The sequence below is a fragment of the Petromyzon marinus genome (assembly GCF_048934315.1).
Source record: "Petromyzon marinus isolate PM22_M1 ecotype Great Lakes invasive population chromosome 68 unlocalized genomic scaffold, UKy_Petmar_22M1.pri1.0 chr68_unloc.1, whole genome shotgun sequence".
In the NCBI taxonomy this organism is placed as follows: domain Eukaryota; kingdom Metazoa; phylum Chordata; class Hyperoartia; order Petromyzontiformes; family Petromyzontidae; genus Petromyzon; species Petromyzon marinus.
The window spans coordinates 1755474-1765801 of NW_027422597.1; the positions used below are offsets into that span (position 1 = coordinate 1755474).

Below are 10328 nucleotides of genomic sequence, written 5' to 3' on the forward strand. Positions count from 1 at the left end.
TTCTGTAGTATTTCTGTTGTATTTCTGTAGTATTTCTGTAGTATTTCTGTTGTATTTCTGTAGTATTTCTGTTGTATATCTGTAGTATTTCTGTAGTATTTCTGTAGTATTTCTGTTGTATTTCTGTGGTATTTCTGTAGTATTTCTGTAGTATTTCTGTAGTATATCTGTTGTATTTCTGTAGTATTTCTGTAGTATTTCTGTTGTATTTCTGTGGTATTTCTGTAGTATATCTGTAGTATTTCTGTTGTATTTCTGTGGTATTTCTGTGGTATTTCTGTTGTATTGCTGTAGTATTTCTGTAGTATTTCTGTTGTATTGCTGTTGTACTTCTGTAGTATTTCTGTTGTATTTCTGTTGTATTTCTGTAGTATTTCTGTAGTATTTCTGTTGTATATCTGTAGTATTTCTTTTGTATTTCTGTGGTTTTCTGTAGTATTTCTGTTGTATTTCTGTTCTATTTCTGTAGTATTTCTGTTGTTTTTCTGTAGTATTGCTGTGGTATTTCTGTTGTATTGCTGTAGTATTTCTGTTGTATTTCTGTTGTATTTCTGTTGTATTGCTGTTGTACTTCTGTAGTATTTCTGTTGTATTTCTGTAGGATTTCTGTAGTATTTCTGTTGTATATCTGTAGTATTTCTGTTGTATTTCTGTTGTTTTTCTGTAGTATTTCTGTTGTATTTCTGTTCTATTTCTGTAGTATTTCTGTTGTATTTCTGTGGTATTTCTGTTGTATTTCTGTTGTATTTCTGTGGTATTTCTGTTGTATATCTGTAGTCTTTCTGTTGTATTTCTGTTGTATTTCTGTAGTATATCTGTTGTATTTCTGTAGTATTTCTGTTGTATTTCTGTAGTATTTCTGTAGTATTTCTGTTGTATTTCTGTTGTATTGCTGTAGTATTTCTGTTGTATTTCTGTGGTATTTCTGTTGTATTGCTGTAGTATTTCTGTAGTATTTCTGTAGTATTTCTGTTGTATTTCTGTAGTATTTCTGTTGTATTTCTGTTGTATTTCTGTAGTATTTCTGTTGTATTTCTGTAGTATATCTGTAGTATTTCTGTTGTATTTCTGTGGTATTTCTGTTGTATTGCTGTTGTTCTTCTGTTGTATTTCTGTAGTATTTCTGTAGTATTTCTGTAGTATTTCTGTTGTATTTCTGTAGTATTTCTGTTGTATTTCTGTTGTATTTCTGTAGTATTTCTGTTGTATATCTGTAGTCTTTCTGTCCTATTTCTGTAGTATTTCTGTTGTATTTCTGTAGTATTTCTGTTGTATTTCTGTAGTATTTCTGTTGTATTTCTGTAGTATATCTGTAGTATTTCTGTAGTATTTCTGTTGTATTTCTGTAGTATTTCTGTTGTATTTCTGTAGTATATCTGTAGTATTTCTGTAGTATTTCTGTTGTATTTCTGTGGTATTTCTGTTGTATTGCTGTTGTACTTCTGTTGTATTTCTGTTGTATTTCTGTAGTATTTCTGTAGTTTTTCTGTAGTATTTCTGTTGTATTTCTGTAGTATTTCTGTTGTTTTTCTGTTGTATTTCTGTAGTATTTCTGTTGTATATCTGTAGTCTTTCTGTCCTATTTCTGTAGTATTTCTGTTGTATTTCTGTAGTATTTCTGTTGTATTTCTGTAGTATTTCTGTTGTATTTCTGTAGTATATCTGTAGTATTTCTGTAGTATTTCTGTTGTATTTCTGTGGTATTTCTGTTGTATTGCTGTAGTATTTCTGTAGTATTTCTGTAGTATTTCTGTTGTATTTCTGTAGTATTTCTGTTGTATTTCTGTTGTATTTCTGTAGTATTTCTGTTGTATTTCTGTAGTATATCTGTAGTATTTCTGTAGTATTTCTGTTGTATTTCTGTGGTATTTCTGTTGTATTGCTGTTGTTCTTCTGTTGTATTTCTGTTGTATTTCTGTACTATTTCTGTAGTATTTCTGTAGTATTTCTGTTGTATTTCTGTAGTATTTCTGTTGTATTTCTGTAGTATTTCTCTTGTATTTCTGTTGTATTTCTGTAGTATTTCTGTTGTATATCTGTAGTCTTTCTGTCCTATTTCTGTAGTATTTCTGTTGTATTTCTGTTGTATTTCTGTAGTATTTCTGTTGTATTTCTGTAGTATTTCTGTAGTGTTTCTGTAATATTTCTGTAGTATTTCTGTGGTATTTCTGTTGTATTTATGTGGTATTTCTGTAGTATTTCTGTTGTATTTCTGTTGTATATCTCTAGTCTTTCTGTCCTATTTCTGTAGTATTTCTGTTGTATTTCTGTAGTATTTCTGTTGTATATCTGTAGTATTTCTGTAGTATTTCTCTTGTATTGCTGTTGTATTGCTGTTGTATTTCTGTTGTATTTCTGTGGTATTTCTGTGGTATTTCTGTTGTATTGCTGTTGTACTTCTGTTGTATTTCTGATGTATTTCTGTAGTATTTCTGTAGTATTTCTGTAGTATTTCTGTAGTATTTCTGTAGTATTTCTGTAGTATTTCTGTTGTATTTCTGTCGTATTTCTGTTGTATTTCTGTAGTATTTCTGTAGTATTTCTGTAGTATTTCTGTTCTATTTCTGTTGTATTTCTGTAGTATTTCTGTAGTATTTCTGTTGTATTTCTGTTCTATTTCTATAATATATCTGTTGTATGTCTGTTGTTTTTCTGTAGTATTTCTGTTGTATTTCTGTAATATTTCTGTAGTATTTCTGTAGTATTTCTGTAGTATTTCTGTTGTATTTCCGTTGTATTTCTGTAGTATTTCTATTGCGATTTGAAGACCGGAAAAACCCGACGACTTCGCTGCCTTTCAGGATTCCTCAAGAGGCTCTTGACCAAGGTCCCGAGGTTTTTGGCCACGACCAAGGACAATGGCTTGCACAACCAAATCCGCTTCAACAAGGCGAGGTTCTGTGAAGCTATAATGCACGACCTGGAAGGCCTGCTCAGCTACCTCGAAAAGAGAAACTACTTCAGCAAGACGGTCACAGCGGTGAGTGTTTTCTGGCTCCAGCGGAACCAGGCAAAGACGGGCTAAACCCGCCAGCTGCCAGCACCGCCGAGATCCTCGCTCTGAGACGCCACGGCGGCTAGGAGGTGTCAACTCCCTCGCTTGGTAGACAGGAGATCGATTTTGATTTAAAGCTTTCGTGACTGCGGTAATTCATATTCCTAGTTTTTTCGGTAAAGTCACGTTGAAGAGAAACAACAAAATAATAAAATATATATATAAAACAATAAAAAAAATTCTCACGACGTTTCGACCATAACTCAAACGGTCAACCACCTGAAGATGACCGTTTGAGTTATGGTCGAAACGTCGTGAGAATTTTTTTATTGTTTTATATATATTTTATTATTTTGTTGTTTCTCTTCAACGTGACTTTACCGAAAAAACTAAGAATAGGAGATCGATTGTTCTATTTGAAGTTTGTGGTGTCTCTCTCCCCGTAGTGGCCACGTGGAGTATCAATTTCCACGTGATGATAAGCCACTTCGTTGAGCTTATCAGTTGTGATGACCAGGTCGCTTCTGAAAAAGAGCTCTATAGCAGCTCAGCGGGACCTCACCTGGTAGAATAAAAACTAAAAAAAAACGTGATGGAATCCATGGTTTTCACGTGAGATTGTTCAGTTACCACCATGTGTAACGAATTATTAATTCATGAAAGAAAACTCATCGTTCTGTCTGAATGAATTAATACACTTCTCCACACCGGCTAGTCATTAATGTTCTTTGGTTCTTTCGGTAAAGTCACGTAGAATGAGAATAAAATAATAAATTGATAAAATAAAATAACACAATCATATTCTCACGACGTTTCGGCCACAACACAAGCGGCCTTCATCAGGTGAAGGGACGAGACTGTCTGGCAGGACAGCGCTTAAAGGTCGTGATCTGAGCATGTACGTCATCCGTTTTTCTTCCCTCTGATTCTGTTCCGATGAGGTAGTGTAACGTCATAAAAACATTTCTTTCGATTCTGTTCCAACGACGTACTACGTGTACGTCGTTGGAATGGAACTGGAAGATAAAAGCTGATATTAATGCTATCGGTACCCAGTCTCACCACAAGGCCATGCGGGAGGGCATGGTGTGGCACAGTTTTGGCACCAGATATCAAAGAGAGTGGCAGCAGTCGTGTCGCTATGATCGTCTGCAATGAGTAACAACGTCTTTATAAAAAAAAACAAAGATACTACTACGCCTCTCTCTGAATAAAATTAACCCTGAGCCCGCTTTGCACATTCCGAGATTCAACGGTGAACGGAGACACGCACACACCACCCTTGTAAATTTTCAGATGTAGGAATAGGTTTTTACCCTTTTAACTGGCACAAAAACTGACAGCTGTATTCAAGGCATCGTGTTTGCAATGACCACAACACAAGCAGTCAAAATGCAAACAAAAAAGACAACTCTGATAATAATATTCACTGTCCTTTTTTGTTTGCATTTTGACTGCTTGTGCTGTGGTCATTGCAAACGTGATGCCTTGAATAAAGGTGTCAGTTTTTGTGCCAGTTAAAAGGGTAAAACCTATTCCTATATCTTGTTTCTGGCAAAGGAGGTCTCATAATGTTAAAAATGTGCAGATGTCTCGATGAATGGAGAAAGGCAGTTAATTCGTAGGTGTTGCGGCTTCGATAGATCTTCATTGTCGCACTAATGGAGCCCCATGAAATGTTTTGCAGGAGATAAGAGACATGGAGAAAAAAAAAGGGCGTGAATTGGCGGTGAAGCACCTGATTGAACTTGCTCTGGGAAAAGGCCGAGCGAAGTCCAGGGAGTTCTTGGAGATCCTTTGGCAACTTCAAGGCCAATACCCAAAGATGACCCGCATCTTTGATGAAATGTGACGTCGTCTAGCCGAGTTGATTCATTGAAGTGACATTTGCAATACGCTTGTGTCACTGAGAGTTCACAGTGGATGTTTTGATTCATAAAATGCTCGTCAAACTAGCACCGCTGGATTCAATTCCTCCACCCTCCTCCTTTCTACCTCCTCCATACTACCTCGTCTCCCCACTCCTCCATTTCGCCTAATCCTCCTACACCAATATTCCTCCACTCGCAACGCAGGGAGCTCATCAGTACTGCTAGTTGATTCACGCTTCTGTATTACCCCTATCTGGCGCACGAGCGACTTTAAACTGCAGCTCCTCGCCTCCGAGTTCATCATCGAACGATGCATCCATTTGGCAAAAAAAACACGCGCAAGTTATAGGAAGAGAGATGATCTTTTGTAATCATCATCATCATTATTATTACTACGACGTTCACATTGAAAATAGTGGCAGAAGACAGCTTCAGGAGTCGACTTGTGAGTGTTTGAAACGCTGCCTTGCGAATGATCAAAGCGGGTAAGTGGCGTTACTTGACGTCGAGCGGTTTGAGATTGGGCGGCCAAAGTAGCACAAGCCGGCTCAAAGCATCATCAATGTGCTCACAATGGCCGTGTTGGTTCAATAATGGCCACGTCGAACAGCAATTGAGTCAGCATCACTGACATCTGGGTTCCGGCTCTTGGTTCATGTGGCTCTTTCTCTCTCAGCGTCATTAATCACCCGTAACAAAAAGTCACGGTACTCGAATTGCATAATGTCGTAGGTTTCCTGTCCAACACAACGGCTAATGCTGTATTAGTTAGCGAATTGGCCTGCTCTGTTTACGTGACAAACCTTGCTAGTTTGCTGTGTCGGGTGGTGGCGGGTTTAACGACACATTCATATTCACGTTATCTAAACCAAATACACTGTTATTGATAATATTGATCGCGAAAGCCTCCTACTATGTGTTAACTGAAAGAGTGAAGATTTGTATGGGGGGGGGGCAGGGGGGGCAGGGGGAAGAGGGAGTGAGGGAAAGGGAATATTCTACACATCAATTAATATCCACGTGGCCATAAGCAGCGTTTGACTTTATAATTGTGGGGGGTGGGGGGGGGGTGGTGCAGGGGTTCGCTTTGTCGCTCACATTAGGAATGGCAGGGTGCACGTGATTATATATTCTTGTACAGGGGAAATTTGAGTTAAAAAAAAATCTATATTTTTTGTGTTTCTCCCTTGTGATGGGACTTAGTAGGATGAACATTGAGATTTATAAGGGCACAGCGTGACCAATAAGGTCTTAATTAGTCTCTAATAAGGTAGGGGCACTGATAAGGAGGTAACAGGCATGTAGCGGTGTGTGTACTAGTGGTTAGTGCAGTGTTGGTGATTGTCTATTTGTTTGCGTTTCTCCCCTTGCGATGGGACTTTGTAGGATGAACGTTGAGATTTATAAGGGGCACGGGCTGAACAATAAGGTCTTAATTAGTCTGTAATAAGGTAAGTAGGGGTACTGATAAGGAGTTGATGCAGGCAGTAGCGGTGTGTGTACTAGTTGTGAGTGCAGTGGTGGTGATTGTCTATTTGTTTGCGTTTCTCCCCTTGCGATAGGACTTTGTAGGATGAACGTTGAGATTTATAAGGGCACGGGGTGACCAATGAGGTCTGAATTGGTCTGTAATAAGTTAGAGCGCTGATACGGGGTTGACATGTATGCGACTGGACCAAAGGCAGATGTGGCAGTGCATTAAGACACTAGGAGCTGGGGGGGGGGGGGGGGGGATGGGGGCAGTGTTGGTTGAGTCATGATCTAGGACGATCACATTGCGATTAAACACGTGGGCACACTTAGCCCTGTTCAGTGTGCCATCGTGTTGGTGAGTCGGTGGGAATGAATAAACGGGGCACCGGTCGTGGCACATCAACATCGCCTAGAGGTCAATGGTTGTCAACCTTTTGTTTGGTTTACTACATTCATCTGTAACCCACCCCGCCCCCCCCCCCTGCCCCCCATTGTTGAATTTAATTTCTAACGAGTAGTTGTACCCCACTTGCCTAACCCAAAGCGGTTTTGATAAATACATTTTACGAATAAAGCACATCACTATTTTGGCCAATGGTCCACTTTGTGAGGCCGCTTGTGTTGTGGCCGAAACGTCGTGAGAATATTATTGTGTTATTTTTTATTTTATCAATTTATTATTTTATTCTCATTCTACGTGGTGGCGGTGACTTTACCGAAAGAACCAAAGAAGATGAATCATTGCAGTCACGAAAGCTTTAAATCGAAATTTAGGTCATCCAAACTTTGGGAAGTAACTGCAAGCGAATACAAGATGGAAAAAAAATGTCAACGTACACTCTGCACGGGTGACGTAATCAGTTCGCGCTCGCCGGTTAGACTTGGAAACCCGGATCGTTTACGATCGACGAGTATTTAGAAAGGATGTTTTGAAATCATTCTAGGTTACCGAATCGACTTTAATGTTATCGTAGTTGTTTGACATTGGCAGATACACACACGTGATTATTCACCGGTGACTCTCACGTACGATCGAATTTCACACGCGCATAAATGAGCTCCTGGTGGCTGAAGAGGGAGCAACGGACAGTGAGATGTACCGCAAACTCTGCGGTACAAGCGGGGAGCGCCCGGGGTCCAACTCGTGTGACAGAGAGAGACAGGGAGAGAGAGACAGGGAGAGAGAAGTGAAGCAAGCAAAAGGGAGAATACAAGCGTACGGGCGCAATTGAAACCTCTTTCAATTTCATGCAATGATAACCACCGCTGTGATCTCGGTGGAGTTCACGGCCAGAAGAACAACACACGCAGCGTAGGAAACGCATCACACGAGAAACAACCGAGAGATCCTGGTTGCGAGTTCTGGCCATCAAAAACGCGTCTAGAATCAGAATAACAGACCCTGGAGGAATCCAATGGAAATCCATCACTTGCAAGGCTTTCTTTCCCCCCCCCCCCCCCCCCAACGGAAACGTCTCAGCGTGAGTTTTAATTAAAAAAAAATGGACGCCCGAAATGCCGAATCCCCAATTGCCGTAATCTTTCTGAGGCAGGCGAGGGAGGTTCGAAAGGCACCCGGGGATGATCGGAGAGACTGCTCCGTCGGCTTCAGAGCGCAATCAGAACAGAGGCAGCCTCCAGAGGAGGCCGTCACATGCCCCCGCAGTAGCAATGTGTTCGGCACGAATCACAAATCATGATCTCGCACCGACTCGTTCAGGAGGAGGGGGCACACTGAGTCGTACGACCCCTTTGCAAGGAGGCCTCTGCATTGAGAGTTTACGTTAAGACTCGCTTTACCACCCGGCTTCGCACGTGACTTGGATTCTTGCCTTGGATTAATAGACGGCCTACGGGGGAGGGTGGGACGCGTGACGTCAGCAGGCACACTGAGTGACGCTGCCGCATGCGGGTGACATCACAGACGTGACGTCACCGCTCACTTGCCTTGCAAAATATATCCATTATTGCGCCCCCAAAATTCAAAAGTCTATTTTTTTATACTTTTTGCATTGTGTACAGTCTGGAAGCTACCCACATGCCAAATTTTAAGTTTGTTGCATGTTGGGAAGTATGCTAACGATTTCGAACAGACACACATATTCACAAATTTCACTTTTATATATAGATGTTTTCAGATAATTCCTTGATGAGTGTCATTGCACTAAACTAAGCAACTGTAATTTTATTTTAACAGGAAATGCCCGCTGAGCGAAATAGCTTATATTTCCCCCCCCCCCAGAAGCCACCTGGCTGTTACAAATAGCCCAATGAAGTGGCCTATCATCACGTCGAAATAAAAACGCAGCCAAATAGTCGAAACTCACAGAGATGTACATAACGACCCATAGACACACACATAGACCCAAAGAGATAAAGATACCCATAGATACACGTAGAGACCCATAGATACAGATAGAGACCCATAGACACACACATAGACCCAAAGAGATACAGATACCCATAGATACACATAGAGACCCATAGATACAGATAGAGACCCATAGACACACACATAGACCCAAAGAGATACAGATACCCATAGATACACATAGAGACCCATAGATACACAGAGACCCATAGACACACACATAGACCCAAAGAGATAAAGATACCCATAGATACACAGAGACCCATAGATGAACATAGAGACCCAAAGACACACACATAGACCCAAAGAGACACAGACACCAATAGATACACATAGAGACCCATAGATACAGATAGAGACCCAAAGACACACACATAGACCCAAAGAGATAAAGATACCCATAGATACACGTAGAGACCCATAGATACAGATAGAGACCCATAGACACACACATAGACCCAAAGAGATAAAGATACCCAAAGATACACATAGAGACCCATAGATACAGATAGAGACCCATAGACACACACATAGACCCAAAGAGATACAGAAACCCATAGATACACATAGAGACCCATAGATACACAGAGACCCATAGACACACACATAGATCCAAAGAGATACAGATACCCATAGATACACATAGAGACCCATAGATACAGATAGAGACCCATAGACACACACATAGACCCAAAGAGATAAAGATACCCATAGATACACGTAGAGATCCATAGATACAGATAGAGACCCATAGACACACACATAGACCCAAAGAGATAAAGATACCCATAGATACACAGAGACCCATAGATGAACATAGATACCCAAAGACACACACATAGACCCAAAGAGACACAGACACCAATAGATACACATAGAGACCCATAGATACAGATAGAGACCCAAAGACACACACATAGACCCAAAGAGACACAGACACCAATAGATACACATAGAGACCCATAGATACACACAGAGACCCATACATGAACATAGAGACCCATAGACACACACATAGACCCAAAGAGATACAGATACCCATAGATACACATAGAGACCCATAGATACAGATAGAGACCCATAGACACCCACATAGACCCAAAGAGATACAGATACCCATAGATACACGTAGAGACCCTTAGATACAGATAGAGACCCATAGACACACACATAGACCCAAAGAGATAAAGATACCCATAGATACACATAGAGACCCATAGATGAACAAAGAGACCCAAAGACACACACATAGACCCAAAGAGATAAAGATACCCATAGATGCACAGAGACCCATAGATGAACAAAGAGACCCAAAGACACACACATAGACCCAAAGAGACACAGACACCAATAGATACACATAGAGACCCATAGATACAGATAGAGACCCAAAGACACACACATAGACCCAAAGAGACACAGACACCAATAGATACACATAGAGACCCATAGATACACACAGAGACCCATAGATGAACATAGAGACCCATAGACACACACATAGACACCAATAGATACACATAGAGACCCATAGATACAGATAGAGACCCAAAGACACACACATAGACCCAAAGAGACACAGACACCAATAGATACACATAGAGACCCATAGATACAG

At 40.4% G+C, this 10328-nt stretch overlaps 1 protein-coding gene across 1 annotated transcript in view; it reads left to right on the top strand.

Moving 5' to 3' along the window:
- Window positions 1-5796, top strand: part of LOC116937612 (uncharacterized) — a 29883-nt gene extending 24087 nt beyond the window's left edge. The window contains exons 5-6 of the mRNA XM_076058109.1: window positions 2802-2980; window positions 4683-5796. Of these exons, the coding sequence (XP_075914224.1) occupies window positions 2802-2980; window positions 4683-4847 (344 nt within the window). The 3' untranslated portion in view covers window positions 4848-5796. The remainder of the gene's footprint in view (window positions 1-2801; window positions 2981-4682) is intronic.
- Window positions 5797-10328: the final 4532 nt, after the last annotated feature.